This window comes from Dermacentor silvarum, chromosome 4 (assembly GCF_013339745.2).
Source record: "Dermacentor silvarum isolate Dsil-2018 chromosome 4, BIME_Dsil_1.4, whole genome shotgun sequence".
Classification (NCBI taxonomy): Eukaryota; Metazoa; Arthropoda; class Arachnida; order Ixodida; family Ixodidae; genus Dermacentor; species Dermacentor silvarum.
The window spans coordinates 75,602,700-75,619,431 of record NC_051157.2 but is presented as its reverse complement, the minus strand read 5'-3'; the positions used below and the strand labels follow the sequence as shown (position 1 = coordinate 75,619,431).

Here is a 16,732-nt window from a genome sequence, read left to right as displayed (position 1 = left end):
AAAAAAAAAAGATAAAAATTTCTACAGGCTCGGCATGCAGCCCGGTATTCAAATTTCTTGCTCATACTAGTATATCTGAACGACATATACTATCTATACTATATGAGTATATATGTAATAGTGTTTACTTTTTGATTGGCTGCGATCGCACGCTGTCAGGAAATTAAGCATTTCCTCGGATCCTGTGGTCCGTAAACTTTTGATGGCGGCTGTACTTTACAGCTATGATAAACTCTAAGTGAGAGGGCTCCAAATCAGTTTTTGTCCATCAGTGGTTGTTATGCATGCATTAAAATACAAACTTCATTTGGAAGTTGCTGTACTAAGGCCTGCCATTTCTTATGTGCAGCTGACTCTTCCTACCATGCTTGTTTTTCTTTAAGTGGTCAATTACCAGCATTTCTCAGATAAGCGTAGCTACGACAATATTAAAGTGCAGCAGTGATTGAACACTCTCATTTGATTGAATGAGTATTGGTAAAAAGTTCAGTGAATTGTGTGGTGCTGTGAAGATGAAGCATGCACTGTGTAGGTTTTTAGGTATTCTTATTGCATTGTGCATGCTGATGCAAGTTCACTGATATATGGTTGTATGTTATCATTACCTTGAAAAGCCAGTGGCCTTCTGCTTGGATTTGTTGAATAAAATGTCATGGTTTCTTCATTGGTACACTGCGGCAGTACTGCAAAACAAGATAAATATTTATAGCATTTTTATTATTATTCTTTCTCCTTCATGCATAGTTTGAATTTTGGTAGCTCTCTGATATCACCTTGTACTTGTGTTCTTTTGTTGCAGAATGACTTTGCAAACCGGTCTATAGGAAACCTACTTCAGTCTTCAGGCTCGAAGGAATCAAGTCAGGAGAAGGTGTGTTAAACTGGCTCTTTTCAGGTTGTGCTTGGTGCAGCATCGGGCCTTTATGCGCCGACCAATGGAAGAAGGGAGATAGAAAGGCAAAATTGGAGTCAGCGTAATGACTCGCTGTAGGACTAGTTCCACTGAATGGTGTGTGAATAACCGAGCCACACACACACATTCCGTCTAAACCATTGGCATCTTCGTGCTCAGTCATCGCAGTCTGTCTTCACTAGAGCTCAGCCGTTTGATCTTTCACTCTGGATGCAATATGTGCAATTAATGATGCTAACATTACTTTGGAAGGAGTTCTGTAACTCGTCTTGAATTTGGACACCAAGAAATGTGCTGGCCCAAACGAAATAACCAACTCATTCTTAATGCGCTGTTCTCTGAGGACTTCTAGGTATCACTTCATCTTCCAGCAATCATTGAGCTACAGCAAAGTCTCATCATCGTGGAAAGTAGCCAAAGTTCCTCCATTATACAAATCGGGCAATAAACACCTTCTGTATAACTTGTATTGTGACCCATATTTAACTCTTATGTCAACCTTTATCATCAACAGGACATTCATGCTAAGTGCTAGCACACTGTTCAAAACACATTATGAAATTATTTTTTTTAAATGATCTATTAACCAGATTTCAACACTGCCTTCAGCGCGGTTACGATGAACCGAGTTTGTTAATAGCATTTGCCACAATATAGATTTAGAATATCAAATCGACACCATATTTATTTACTTTTGCAAAGCATCCAAGAATGCACTTCATTCCAAACTATTCCATTAACTTATTGCCGTCCTAAAAGTGTGTCCTCTTGGTATAATCGATTTCAAGCTTTCTCTCTCTCTCTATGCACACAGTTAGTTTGTTTGAACTCTGCTGACTCAGATATGGGTAATGTTACTTCAGCAGTGCCACAGGGCTTCGTGCTCAGTCTTCTATTATGTTTACTTACCACGTAATCTTGCATCTGAAATCTGTCCGTACACTGACGGCTGCCTTTTGTGCGCTGTAATTACCTCCCCTGATGGCCTCACTGCCTTAACCCTCATTAGCATACTCTCACAAATGGTGCACCACTTGACAAATGAATGTTAAGTCCCCTTTGCTTTTTGATCACTGTTCAGACGGTGTTTCACTCGCGAGTTTGATCCATTACAAATGCCTGGGTGTTATTTTTACTTTTATTGTGGCATTGTCCAAACAAATTGAATAATGCAGTCAAGAAATTGGGCTACGTACACCAAACATTAACAAATGCACCTAAGAAAACCAAGCCACTAACGTGCAAATCACTAATCCACCCTATTTTAGAATATGCTGCTTGCGTGTGAAATCTCTGCTAGCAATGTGAAATTGATGTGTTCGAGGCCATACAAAGGAAGGCTACATGCTTCATTTATTGTCGATATGACCGAGATTTCTCACCCTCATCAGCTGTTTGCACATATAATCCACAACCACTCTCAGGGCAGTGGAAGAATGAGTCATTAAAATTATATTGTTTAATTAATTCATTATGCCATACCTCTAAATACCAATCTCCTAACTTCATGCTCAGTCTCCATGCTCCAGACATCGCACCTTTCTACCCACATACGACATATTTAAATAGGCTTTTTCCTTGCACAATCGACTATTGGGATCTATTACCTGGTGCAACTCGGTTATTGTCATTGTCATAATTTCTAAATGCTCTAGCATAGTTCTTAGTGCATAACTACGTATTTTAACTATGAACATTGTTCTTACCCAAGTTTATTTCCTTGCTTTGTGTTTGTGTTTTGTAATAATCTTGTACATTGTGTAGTTTCTGCTGCTTTTGCATCATTTGGATTCTTTGCGTGTTTTTTTAGTCTTCCACTCCTGCTATAGCCCAATGGGGTCAGTATGTATAAGTAAACAAATAAAATCGGCCTCGGGGGGGGGGGGGGGGGTTATAGCCCCCTCGGGGGTTGTAACCCCCGCCCCCCCTGAGGCCGACCTTAACCCCTTTTCTTTCCTTGCGCATTTGAGCACTGCAACTAAGATGTAAGATGCGCAATCGTCTGCACACTCGCAAAACGCACATTTTCTGGCAATTTCCCGTGAAGAAATTGAAATTAGTGCTGTTGAGATGGTATTGGCAACCCCCCCCCCCCCCCTGCACAGATCCTGGGTGCGCTACTGTGTAAGCAAAATTTGCTTATAATTGGATGTATTGCCTCTGAAATGACTTTTGATTGTCAGCACTGCATTAGCCATTTGGCTATGTTGTCTTTGCCAAGAATCTCCATTGATATGTTGCAAGATATGTATCAGTTACTTCAGGGCATTGAGCAAAAATTAAATTAATGTTGCAATCATTATTGCCATAATTGCATAGACATGGTAGGTATAACCTTAAGGCTGATTTTCATGTTTCTATTACGGGAGGTCATTATGGGCCACCTGAAACATCTACTGAGTGAAAATACTAGTGAAACCAAGAAGATTACAATGTAGATCACTGTATTTAAGAACATAATGAATGGATAAACACAAGCCTCACAAATATTCCACACTATCATAATAATATACAAATGACATGGCAAAACCAAGGTCCAATTTTTATGTATAATAGGCAAGACTGGCTGTCCTAATGGTGGCGGGATGGCAGGACGGCAGTATTTTTTTTTTTTTTTTTTTTCTGCAAGTAAAAGGTGGTGCTAACATTTCGTGAGCAGGGAATGCTCAGAGCATTTGTAATTTTACCCCTGCAGACCGGATGGTGGAGTCTGACTCCTAGCACTTTTCGTTTCATGCTCCAGACTCCGTCAAACATGAAAAATAGTGTAGCTTGCAGAAATGATCAGAACTTGGGGATTAAGAGAAACAATCCGATACACAGTAGGCAGGCTAAAAATGAAGGATGCATTCTGCGCTGAGTGGGGCCTGTGAAGTACCGTTGAAATCTTCTTGTTGTTAAACTGCAAGGTGTTTTAGCTTTCTCATGCTTTCTGCATTCTTGAAACTTCTTTGTATCCTTGGGTGAAGCACTGCATCTAAGCTGCTTTGCTGAGGGGCTTAGCATTGTGCCAGGTGTAAACAGGTAACAAGCTTTACATGTGCTAGCTTGCTTTGTTTGGTTGAAAAACACTTGCTAACAAACCTTCTTAGCTTATGCTTACCTCAGAACACACTGTTCCTTATACAGACGGGCTCCTTTGTTTCCCTTCCTCTCGTTCATTCATAGCGAGGGTCTCAAATCTTGCAGCCTTGATGCCATTAGGTAGCATACGAGGGTTTATTAGCCACGTGCCTGCTCTCGTAAGTCATCGATTTTGCCATCAGGCAAAAAAGGATGTTCCACATACGCCCACTATGACCCTGAGTGGGGCTGGCTAACATTCCCAGGGCTAGATCTAGTAGTACACATAATACCCACGATAAGCGAGAGTTTGATCGCCATCGCCGTAGCACAACTGGTAGTGCAATGCACGCGTAATGCGGAGGTTGTGGGTTTGTCTCCCACTTGGCAACAACTTATCGTTTTGTCCACTTTCATTGTCCCTTTTCTCATTATTTTCTACATTGTAATTTCAACCACAGCCAATTACCCCTATGCTTTCCTTGGCTTCATTGCCTGTTGGCTTTGTATGGTCATGTTCTGCATAGTGTAACTCTCACTTCTCTTGGCTTTTGTTTTTGTATTTCAGGGTGCCCAGGGTAGCCAGCCTCAAGCCGACAGCAGCTGCAGCCCTTCCTCCATAGCTGAGCCGGTCTGCAGCAGTTCCTCCCGCACTGCGTCCACGGTGTCTGCGTCCACGGCCAACTCTACCACAGTGGCGGCAGCAGGTTCCGGCGGTGTCCAGGACTGCTTCGAGGACCTCTCAACTCTGGAGGAGCTGCTCAAGATCGGCGACAAGAGCTTCGACCTGCCTGCGCAAGATGCCTCTTCTTCCTCCTCATCGACCATGGTTGTGGCCACCACGAATGGTCCAACTGCCTCCAATGGGTCTTCGTCTTCTGCAGCACAGCCAGCCTCGCCTTCCTCGCGCTCCTCACTTTCGCAGAACAGTGGGGGCGACACAGCCAACGGGTCTGGACTGAAGATAGTAGAGACGCACAGCCTGCAGAGGTGGGTGGGACTCGCACACCTGCTTGTTGGCCCTTTATTAGTACAGAGAAGGATCCCCATGGATTTGAATTGAAAGGTACGGGGATCGACATCCCGCACCTCCGCCAAAATGTTTTGTCTAGAGAAAAAGAGAAAGAGACTATTTTACAGTATTTACAAGAGCAGGCTCACCAGAGACCAAGGTGGAAAATAACTCGCGCCAGGAGCCCAGAGGCACCTCGTCGTCCTTCTCGCTGTGGGTGGTCTTTTTAGCATCTTTCGTATTGGAATAATGTTGAGTGTGCTGAAATGTGATGTAGTGACTATTATAACAGAAATCATCTGGATCCATGGTGCTTAGAAAGTGTAGAACCATGCAAGTTTACAAAACATAACATCTACGCAAAATTTGTTAACGTTGATGTAAGGTCAATGCATACTGTTAAACGACAGAGGATTTTAAACGATGTTGCAATGTTAAATAAAGCAGCTCTTACAGTTTAGCACATCTTGCTGTATTGTAATGTTATCATCTGTAAAAATTCCATCACATCAGAATTCAACAACCAGATGATTGTTTCATGACATGCAGTCAACACTCTAAAGTCGTGTGGTCATTGTGGTAGGTTCAACGACATTTCCTCGAACTGACACACGGCCTTAGTGGCAAATTGCATGGAGCGAGTCATCAAACTGGGGCAGCTTGCTGCTGACATTTGCCTAGCGATGCTGAAACATTCTGTCTGCTTTGTCTGAAAGAATTATGATAGACCATCAGCTGTTGCGGGAAATTTTGCGAAGATGAAGGGCTGTGGAAAACTGGTTGGCACTGCACAGGCACAAATCTTGTCGTGGTGGAGGCAGTCGCAGTGGAAAGGTCAGTAAAAGCTTTCCAATAAAGCTGTATTTTAATGTCCCTGTATACAACAGATTTTTCTGGTGAAGTTGCAGTATGTGCCGTGGAGCACGATTTTCTAAACTTCCTGGTCTCATGGGAACCCCATCAACCTTAAAGAATTAATCTCTTGATCTTGGAATGAATAATTTGAGTCGCTGCACGTGATATACCGTAAATACCTGAATGTAATATGAATGTGAATATAATATGAGAAGTAATTTCATGGCCTCAAAAAAGGGGAAAAAGGTTTAGATGTTATCTGCTTATAATATGTATCGTGAACACCTGCCTGCTCATTCACCCTTACTTTCCTCACGCATTGTCGGAGAGGTCCATCCAGAGGTGCTCATCTGTGCTGTCCAGAGAGTTCGATATTCTGCCCTTAAAGGGTGTGCATGACAAGTGCGCCGCCGTCGTGAGAAGCCAGTGCCTACTAACCTTAGGCATGCATTGCAACGGTTAGGTGCACAGAATACAGTCCACGCCTCTTATAACGGATCAGCATACAACATACATTCGGATATAATAGACGATTTTTCTCACTTGGTTTGGCCTACCTATATTATCAATGCAACAAACACCACTTTTAACGGACCTGGCTATAACAGGCTATCGAGTAAAACACACTGCTTTTTGAACAAATTTTGTCTAGGTTGTGTAAGTGTGTATAGATGTGTAAGTTCAACGTACTCTGCTGCGGCGATGCGTACTTCTGGTAATTCACAGCACGAAACGATTTCCGCCCATACGCGGAGTGTGCTAAAATGCACTTTTTCTTAACGAACACACTAGTGGCAAGTTTCTCGAAACAGTGTGCTGCATAACACCCAACGGAGACTTTTCGTGTCGACAATGCAAGCAGCTGACCACTGCTCGGTGCTGTTGGCTCAGTGATGAGCAAGGGGCGAGAGGGCCACTAGGCCTAACCAGCTTAGCTTTGAAGCAGTAGCACACAGCTACAGCACACAAAAAATGACGACTCGTGATCACAAGATGCATTCTTTTGATAAGGTTTGTCATCACAACATTTTGCACAAAAACGGCAATAGGCAGCTATTATTGGTGTCCAGAGTGCGAAGCGCGTGATGCAATTATGTGGTCTCGCACGTAGTGCAGCGGCTGCTAGATGCAGGCTCGGAGTTGAACTTGGCACACACCACAGCTCTCGTTAGAGCTATAGGTGATAGTCACTTGTTGTGAAAGATAAAATTATTTTAGATAGTATTAGAAATTTTCACGACATACCATGGCCCTAATTTTGGACAGAACGCGTGTCGGATACAACGGACCTTTCTTGATGAATTCTTACGCTATGTTGTTACGAGCATGTAAATGTGGGAAGTCTTGACACCCAAATATAATATAAGATGGAAATTATGCGTGTCAAATTTCTAAAAAAGAATGCCTAGTATAAATATGCGGCCTTGTACAATATGTTGTGCGAAATTAATAAATAAATAAATACAATGCACATAATACTGTGTTTTTTTAAGCATAGTCAGTGTACGACTAAGTACCACTCTATCAGCCACAAGTGTTCTGCTGCGCATTTCAACCTGGATTTAACAAAATTTTGCTCTGTGTCATGATGGCACGATAATGCCAGTGATTTGCTAACTCCAACATTTCGAGATGGACTTTAGCATTAAATTAAAATGTTTCCCAATCTTACTTACTAAATGTCATCCTTTTACTTACCTGAAGTATGTCAAAGAGTTGTGCAACTTTGAGAACGTGTATCAGTGCTCTTCTGATCTCGAAAACCTTTTAGTCTTGAAGACTGTGACTTACCCACTCTTGCATCTAAGGACTCTATTGGAAAGCCTCTCAAGTTGAGCTTCTGCAGGCTGACACTCCTCTGTCTTTTGTGCAGCACGGACCCAAATGAGGACTGGTGCTCAGTGTGCCATGATGGCGGTGAGCTGCTGTGTTGTGGCTCCTGCCCTCGTGTCTACCACCTACAGTGCCATGTGCCCTCCTTGGGGGCCACACCCAGGTCAGTGCACCATGCATACATTGTTTAGGTGCATTTCCCAGGCATTCTTTCTACGTGTTCTAGCCACCAGGCCAGTATGTTACTCCTTCCAAATCATTGCAATGATAGCTTGGCAGGAGAAAACTGCACTTGTAAGCGTAAATTTCTTATTTTGATTTCGCTCCTGTTCAGACCGTGGCAGCAGTGATGTTGCACGACATCATATTTCAGTCTGTTTGCAAATGTGGGCATGTTTTCTGTAGTGCTGTCGCAACGTTTGGCATGTAAAGTTTGCTGTTTTGATTTTTTGAGTGTAGTGTAATTTCTTTTTTGAGTCAGTAAGTAGATGGCCTCAGTTGGATGCCTAAACAGTCTGTGACTTTTTTTAGGGAGCTGCATTTGGAATTTTTATATGATTAATGGTCATTCTTGGGCCCACGGAATACTTTTAGAGTGGTTGCAGTTTGGAAGATGCGACCATGGTGCCTCCTGCAGCCCCGAACTGTTGATTCGCTCGGTCCGAGATACTGCATTGCATTTGGATTACCGCACATGTTGAACAGCATGATTTCCTGTTTCTTATCCCTGTCTGTTCCGAATTTTAAAAGTAAAGTAAGATTTTATGCTACATGCATCTGAACGACCAAAGTCGGGGGAAAATAAATTCCAGCTGGAGTTCTCGGAAATTCACGAGCTGCCAATATCTGTGTTGTAAGTGACATGTGGTAATTCAGACTTCCTAAGTCACAATAATAATAGTGCGAAATGTGGCCACAGATTATTTGAAGACCATTATTGTGCCACCCAAGGCAGGTTATATGCATTAGGCATCAGGATCCAAAAATAGAGTGCAAAACCTCAACTTTAGCGTGATGTGATGCATGGGCATTTGTGAAATTTCAGGGAGAGCCATACTTATCTGCAAAACAATGTAGACAAATGATGTAACTAGCATTGCGGACACTCACATTTGTGAAAATAGTTTTGTTGTTTGTTTATTGCAGCGTTGGATATTTCCTAAAAGACAATGATTCAATGGACCAAAAGGTTTAAATGAGGTGGTATATTGTGGCCTCTCGTTCATTGCACTGGGTGGTCCATAGCATGCACGAGGCAGGCACAGAAGCAATTGACTGGAGTATGATGAAAGCTCAGAGAAGAGCGAAGTTCATTTTGTTCTGGTGGTTTCGTATTGCTGCTAGAGTTTGTGCAATATGATGCCCACAATTGCTGACATATGTAAGGACGCTCCTTAAATTCAGTACTTGCTGCTTGACAAGTCTAATTTACCATTTTGGCCAGACCTAACATTCTTTTTAGGTGTCATAGTAAGCCTTTCAGTATCACAGAGGTACTGGTACGTTTTCCTGTTTTTATACTGCCATGTCATTGACGTCAGATAGGAATGTGAGGAGCATACCAAGAGAGCATTTGCATTACAAGTGTTATTTTTACCCTAGTGCATATTCAAAAATAAACTATTGTGTTCATTTTATAACATCCAAGAAAAAAATTGGATATTGGAGGTGCGTCACCTTCGAAAAATCCCAACACTGAATGGGTTAATGTCTTCTACTAGAATCTCTTTGAAAGCTGTGCTAACGGCTTTATAGTAAATGTTGTCAAGCTTTCTACACTGTGTTGGTTTTGTGCGCATTCGTTGCTGTCCACCATTAAACCTGCTCGTTGCTGTCCGTTCGTTGCTGGCATTCGTTGCTGTCCACCATTGTCCAACCTGCATCGCTATAGCGATGCAGGTTGGAGCAGTTTTTTTTTTTTTTTTTTTTTAAGTTTCGAAGAACTCGACATTTCAGCCGACGACGAGCAGTAGGTGGTGCTGTGTCCTCCCTGTGCAGGTGCATGTGGCTGATGTGGCCGAAGATAATGTAGTTCTAGATGTGATGGTTCTTGGTTGTTGACAACTGGCAGTAAGTGTCTTTTAAACACTGAGCGGTAGCATTTTCATCACATTGTCTCTTGCCTTGCATATGCAGTGAGGACTGGACGTGCCTTTTGTGCCTCGACATTCTCAAGTGTAACATTCCTCGGGAGTCAGCGGGCTCCAAGCGCAAGACTCCCGTGGGACTCAGCGGAAGGGAGCTCCTGGTCAGTCCCTGCTTGCATCCTTCATTTAACATCTTTTGTTCTTGTTTTTTTTTTTCTTTTTTTTTTCACCTCATGCTACATAAACTCTTGCCATCTTTTAAATGAGTGACCGAAGAGAGTTCTAGCTCGTCCATAAATGTATTAATGTTTTCAGATTATTGGGTTTCCAGAGGCGTACGATGGCAACAACGCCAGTAGCTTAATCAGAGAACACGCAAAGCTAATACTGCAGTTACGTACCATATTCTACTTGATTGCTTGTTTCTAACATGTTTCTTATGCACTGTAAACATGTTTGTAAACAAACATGTTTCTAACGCACTGTAATTGTACTAAGCATCACAAGATCTCACTAGCAGCTTTGCTACTGCTGTCCACCCAATAATCTATGGCTCAGTAATTTGTAAACAGTAGAAAGTTTACGGACTAGCTAGAACTCTTTGGTGTACAATTAGAAAAAAAAATGTAATTGTACACTCAAGCGCGCGACCGTTTCGTTCCCTGCTCCTGTCGGTACGAAGTGAGTGTCATGTTTCGCTCAGGCGGCTTTGTATTCAGGTGTCGCTCACTGTCTTAAAGGGAGACTAAAGAGAAAAATGATTTCTTCTGTATCAGTTAATGAACCCTTATGCAATATCAAAAGCACCACTCGTACCATGATGAGACACTTGGTAAGCCAGAAAAGATGCAATGAAGATGTCTCCTTGAAGTTCTTGCACCAGCTCGCTGTGACGTCATGGATTTTGACAGTGTCTTTTAGGACCTAAGTAATTTTTTAGCGGTGAAGATGGACTACATTGTGTTCTAATGGAGCCAAAGATTCAACATGGCGAGTTTCGGAACTTTTGCTGTGCCAATGTGCACAAAATATGAAAAAATACTTTGAAAGCAGTGATGTCACAGTGACGTAACGGCGTAGGGGTTCCGGCGCGAAATTCAAAAACTTCAACTTTGACCTTCATTTTCTCTTCTAGTAATTAATCTATTATTTAAAAATTAGTTACTGCAGAGTTTTCAAAGAACTTTATCTGTCTAAACTGATTTATTGTTTTGCTGATTTAGTGTCCCTTTATTAAAATGGGATGTGATGACGATTCACGTCTCGAGCTGCTCGGGCCCTATCAGCCCAACGTGTGTTAGCGTCTCGTGATGCAATGATTCACGCCGAGTTAGCACGTCAGAACTTCCTGCCAGAATGCTCTGCCAAAGAAGCTGCGGACCCAGGCGAAATTTGAGGAGCGCAAATGTAAGCTTGCCGAAGCCACAAGAACTACAACGCGCATCTCGGGCCGCTCAGTTCCGACCAATTTGGCACGCATCGGTGTTTCATACTGCAGCTGGCAACTACAGTTGTTGAGTGTGCCAGATTTTTTAGTGACTTTAGGTCGTACATGTGTGCCAGATTGTTCGGTGACTTTAGGTCGTACATTTTCATGGTTAGTAACTTTCTTTTCGAGTTTTTTCAAAACACATGAACGAGGTTCTACTGTACTTATGTAAGGTCCGCCCTCCGGTAAGGCTGGCACCCTCTCTTTGGAGTGTGAAAATTTAGGGGAAGAAATGCTTCAGTAATTGACCATGCATGTTGAATAACATTTGTTGCCATTAAATGCTGTAACAAGTACTGTGCATTTCTTTTTTTTGAAGATATGCGAAAGGATCCTGCTTCACCTCTTCTGCCACGAGTTGAGTGTACCATTCCACATTCCTGTTAGTCGAACGGTGAGTGAACTCAATTTCTAGACATGAAAATGGCTTCTATGCTCGTTCAGCCTTGCTTCTGTATCAAAACTATTGCACTCAAAATTTTATCAATACATGAAAGCAAAGCAGAATGAATCCACTTTTCAGGCATACAGCCTTTATTAACAAGATTTATGTCATAAAAAGAATATAAATTGCCAGAGACAAGATTGTGGAATGAAATTGGATGAAACTTATAAAGATACGCTTGTATCTTTAAAAAATGCTAAAAATGTCTTGAACTATACAAAATTTTTCACCATCTAGTTTCCACTATCTGCAAAGAAATGAAAATTTTTCCTTGAAAGCTATTTGCACTTCAAACATTAAACTGGAAGACCTACAGTTTGGCGTGCCATGCAGCAAAGCAGTTCCTTGATGTTAAACGTAGGGTAACGTTGCAAGCCTTGCAGTAAATTTGTGTTTTCTGCTGTGTTTTGCTGTGATAACATTTCGTGCAGTTTTGGTATGTTTCTACGTTAGCTGGCTAGGTGCTGTGTGCTTAATGACTTCTGTTGGTGGAGGAGCACAAACTAGCTGAGCAGCGTGAAGTTCTGGGTTGATCTTCATCTTCGTTGCTCTCAGAATCAGTCAGATAAAAAGGCAGCATCCTCTGACTCGCTGTTTCCTGAGTCATCGATAAAATCAGCCGCAGATGCAGTGGTATCGCCCAATCTGTGATGTTTTGAAGCCTGCACACCTCTTCGAGAGACGGCCGTTTTTGCTTTCAACTCCAAAGAGCGCGCACGCGTCTTCAGAGCTTGTTAGAAAATCGCCGCCAAGCGGGGGAAAATATGAATTTCATAAGCAACGAAAGTTTCATTCTCCTACTATACTTCAGATGGTGCAGTTTGTCCCTGAGTGATGCGGAAGGTCTCGAAAACGGCATTTGAAACCATCGTTATAGGGCTAACTATGCCCAATGAGAGCTGTAGGGAAAGAGTTAACTTAGTATAACTTAGTATTTCAGTTGTGTGGAATCATTACCACAGGAGCTCCTATAACGAAGAAATCATTTTTCTCTGCATCTGCTGCACTGATTCTGACGAGTTTTGAGTTGTATTTAAAGGAAACAGTTAAAATATGCCGACTGTAGCAATCTTTATTTAGGCCGTCAGTTTTCTTTTGACTGAAGAATCAAGTTTACAACTCTAACTCAACAATAACAAAAAACGATATTGCAATTCAGTAAAGTGGGCCTATTCAGACATCTTAAGTAGAAAAATTTATATTATACTCCACTTTGTAATATACCACTGATTTGTAAGTAGGACTATTGCAAGACCCTCATAAACACTGTGACAATTTTATGTAAGCTATAAACTTACATGTCACATTTGTCTGCCCAAGATGCTCCTCAGTTTACAGCACTGCGATATCTGTTTTTGGTGCTAAGTTACAGATATGCAAACTTTTGTGTTTCATCCATTTTCTAACTTGCTGACTTAATGGAAATTTTTGTAAAAATTTGTCGCCATAAATCAGGATTCTGCATCTTACAGTCAGTAGAATTTGGCGTTCTTTTAAATGCGACACATTTCATTCAAATTGTTTCACTGGTTGTCTGACGAAAGCATTTCTGCGTTTTACACGTATTTGAATTGAGCACTTGGAGTTGACCTCGAGCTAAACACTTCCTCTTAAATGCATTTAGTATTGTTTTGCAAGAGTGAGTTTCTTTGTTAACGTCATGCTCTCACAAAATATTCTGCTTGAACTTGTCCCAGGTGCCCAACTATTACAAGGTGATTACTAAGCCCATGGATCTGACGACAATAAAACAGAAGCTCTCCCCGTCTCACTTCAATCACTACGAGGATGTTCCCGAGTTCCTTTCCGATGTCAAGCTCATCTTCAAGAATTGCTACACCTTCAACCATGTAAGTTTTGTTTTGTCCTTTTCTTTCTTTTTATACCGTAGAGTCTCCTACATAGTAATTACTTGAGGGAACCCTTGCGCTAATGCCTATTGGAGCATGGGAATGGTGATTAGTACATGGATTTGCCTGAACGGTGCCTTTCTGGCTTCAAACAGCTTGGTGATTTTGGCAATGCGTCATTTTCAACAAAACATTGCATTATAAATGCAACTATTCCCAATAATTCTACGTGTGTGTATAGTCTTGTTGCGTTTTGCGTTTAGAGATATAGAATTGCTTCGAAATTTGCGCTGATAAAGGCACATAAGGCACAGTAAGTAAAGTCCCATGAACGTTTGACGCCACAACCGTGACGATCAGACAAATCCATGTACTGACGATCTATTCCCGTGGTAGCTCAACAGTTTCACCGCCGGAGCTTCCTTCGGTAAACTTAATAAAAAATGCTATGCTTTATGCCACTTTTTTTTTTTTTCTTCTGTGCTTTCTTCTTTGACTTGCGCTGTGCTTCGTCATCTTGGTGGTTGGACTTTCCTTTGCTTTGGGTGTGGTCGGAAAAACTGACCCGATTGTTCATTGACTACCCTGCCATGGCAGCCCAGAGGGTAGGGGCAAACTGCTGTTGAACAAGACGATGCAGGATCAAGTCTCGGTGGTCGTGGCTACGTTCTGATGGGAACAAAATGCAAAAATGATCATGTCCCAGACCTAGGTGCACATTAAAGAAGTTCAGGTAGGCAGAATTAATCTGGAGCTTTCTACTTCAGCACCATTCATAAAGCAGGGCAGTGTTGCTAACTTCTTTTGGGGGACGTGGGAGGGGGAGAAGAGGTCGTCAACGGCGTCAGGCAATCGTCATAATGCCGCTGTTGTCATGCAGTCAACATTGTACTGTTGTCTGGCATTGTCCGATTGTCGCCACCATTGCATCAACAGCATACAGTCATTGTTATGCTGTTATAGTTAAGCCATTGTTTTCATGTCATTGTGGTTTCATGTCACTAGATGCATTCTTGATCTGTTTAAATGCTTTTTAAAGGCTGTTAATATAATAAGAAAATTATACAATTTACTAGCCCTGCAGCTTTACAAAGATTGCTTAAGTAGTACACACTACTCATTTATAACTAATTTAGACAAAATGAAATTTAGTTGTTGGAGGCCTTTAGATAATATGGTGGTGAAGAGCCATACTGAAGGGCCACTTCCACATTGAATGTGTATGTACCCATTCTCACAATAGTATTATTGACAGCTGCAACGCCTGAACATCAATTTGCAGGTGAAATTATCTTCCCATGTTCTGTCACCAGGCATCAAGGTACCGTAAATTAACTATAGTACTTGTCTCTCCTTTTTTTTTTTCTCTCTCTTGTTGTAGGGTGGGAAGTATACTTTGCCAGCCAGGCAGTTTTTTTTCTATTGTGAGTAATGCTCACTGTGGGTTACTGACAGGAACTCCTGACTTTCATTTCTGTTTCTGTCCGAAGCAGCCCTTTTGGTTGAGGTAGCATTTACATCATTTTTTTTTTTTTGTTCTTTTTCTGCCACGAGAGCATTTGGCCACTTTAAAATGCAGATGCTTGGTGCGATCATTGTTTTAGGTTAAATGTGCGTGTACTGTCTTGCTATATATGTTAAGCACAGTGCTGCTGCAGAATTTAGTAAGCACCCTTTTTCCCAGCTGTATGTTCGCTGTGCAAGGCAATTTGATTCATTGCACTGCTTTATAACCCCCTATGTGCACCACTTGCACATGTGAATTTGAGTGTGTGGTCGACTTAGGTTAGTTCAAACTCCTAGGAACCATATACTATGTTCGAATTACACAAAATTGAATAAAATACATTTTATACAACAGAACTATGAACTATATGAACAGATATGGACACAAAACAATTTTATGCCTCATCATATTAAATCAAGTTTGATTAAGCTAATGGATACCTTCAAGAGAAGAGAGAAAGTCCTAGTGCGAACATGCCTGTGGTATTTGAGTCATAGATAGATTGTTCAAACCATCCCAGTCACGCACATGTCAAGGTGCACATTAGCCTGAATATCATACATGGACACTTTGACCATTCATGTCTTATGAGTGTCCTCTCTACTGAATCATTTCTGGCTACGTTGCTATCTCTAAAATTTACTTACCTCGGATGTAGGCCGAACAAAAAGCGAGGACCGGGTTGACAAAATGAAAACAGAATTTATTGAATATGAACATGCCGAGCTCATTCCACGTCATCATTACTGCTAGCCTTGTCGCTATCTTCCTTATCACTGCCATTTTCAAACAGTGCACTGCATTCAGTACCATCAAACGCATTAGAGATGCTGCACTTTTTGAAGGAGCGCATGATCAAAGTTCCTGGGTAAATGTCGTCCTCCTAGCGGTGCACGCAAAAAGCTTCTCCCATTGCCCTCTCCATCGACGGACGTTTTTCTCATCCCTCCTTACGGCGCGTGCAAAAAGGATCTCTCATTGCCCCCTCCAACGACGGACGTTTTTCTCATCGATGCTGAAGTCCCACCCGGCTTGAATGTTTGACAATGCCTCTGCGGCTAGCAGAACTGTTCGTTAGAAAGTGGCGGCGTCTGTTTGGTGCCATAACGATAACGCCACGCCGTATGCTGATACTACACCATTGGCCCCTCCAAAGATGGATGTTTTTCTCATCGATGGCAAAGTCCCGCCCGGCTTGGAACATTTGACGATGCTGCTACGGCTAGCACATCTGTTAGTTAGAAAGCGGCACTATAGTGGCATCGCCTGTTTGGTGCCATTACAATAACGCCACGCCGTGCGCCAATGCTACACTATACCGATACTACCGATACGACGCAGGTCAAAATGGCGATGTCGTTCGTGTACTTCAGTTGGCTACTGGCGCGGCTAGGAGCGGCTGCGATACTGACTTTTCTAGATGGCGCTAACTATGCACCATATTTATCAAAGTTTTAGTTAAAAACTGTAGCGTTTTTCAAAATCCTCGAATTTAAGCCGACATCCTGCAGCATCCTGCAGTTTCGTTAATGATTACTTGAAAAAGACTATTGGCCTAGATTCGAATAAATACTGTAGTTGGCCAACCAGAATTTTCAGGTTTGTTTCATTAACAAGAATTTTTTAAATGTTAAAAGTTTGAATTCTTGTGAGTTGTTGTAATCTCTTCATTTAATAC

General features: G+C 41.9%; 1 protein-coding gene across 13 annotated transcripts in view; it reads left to right on the top strand.

Annotated features, from left to right (window-relative positions):
- Positions 1-16,732, top strand: part of LOC119450260 (E3 ubiquitin-protein ligase TRIM33) — a 148,272-nt gene that overhangs the window by 113,521 nt on the left and 18,019 nt on the right. For 11 of the 13 annotated variants that reach the window (XM_049665739.1, XM_049665738.1, XM_049665746.1 and 8 more), the window contains 7 exons: positions 800-871; positions 4,545-4,966; positions 7,717-7,839; positions 9,813-9,924; positions 11,572-11,646; positions 13,395-13,547; positions 14,830-14,868. In XM_049665739.1, coding sequence (XP_049521696.1) covers positions 800-871; positions 4,545-4,966; positions 7,717-7,839; positions 9,813-9,924; positions 11,572-11,646; positions 13,395-13,547; positions 14,830-14,868 — 996 coding nt within the window. The remainder of the gene's footprint in view (positions 1-799; positions 872-4,544; positions 4,967-7,716; positions 7,840-9,812; positions 9,925-11,571; positions 11,647-13,394; positions 13,548-14,829; positions 14,869-16,732) is intronic. The other 2 variants (XM_049665742.1, XM_037713658.2) reach the window with 1 other exon arrangement.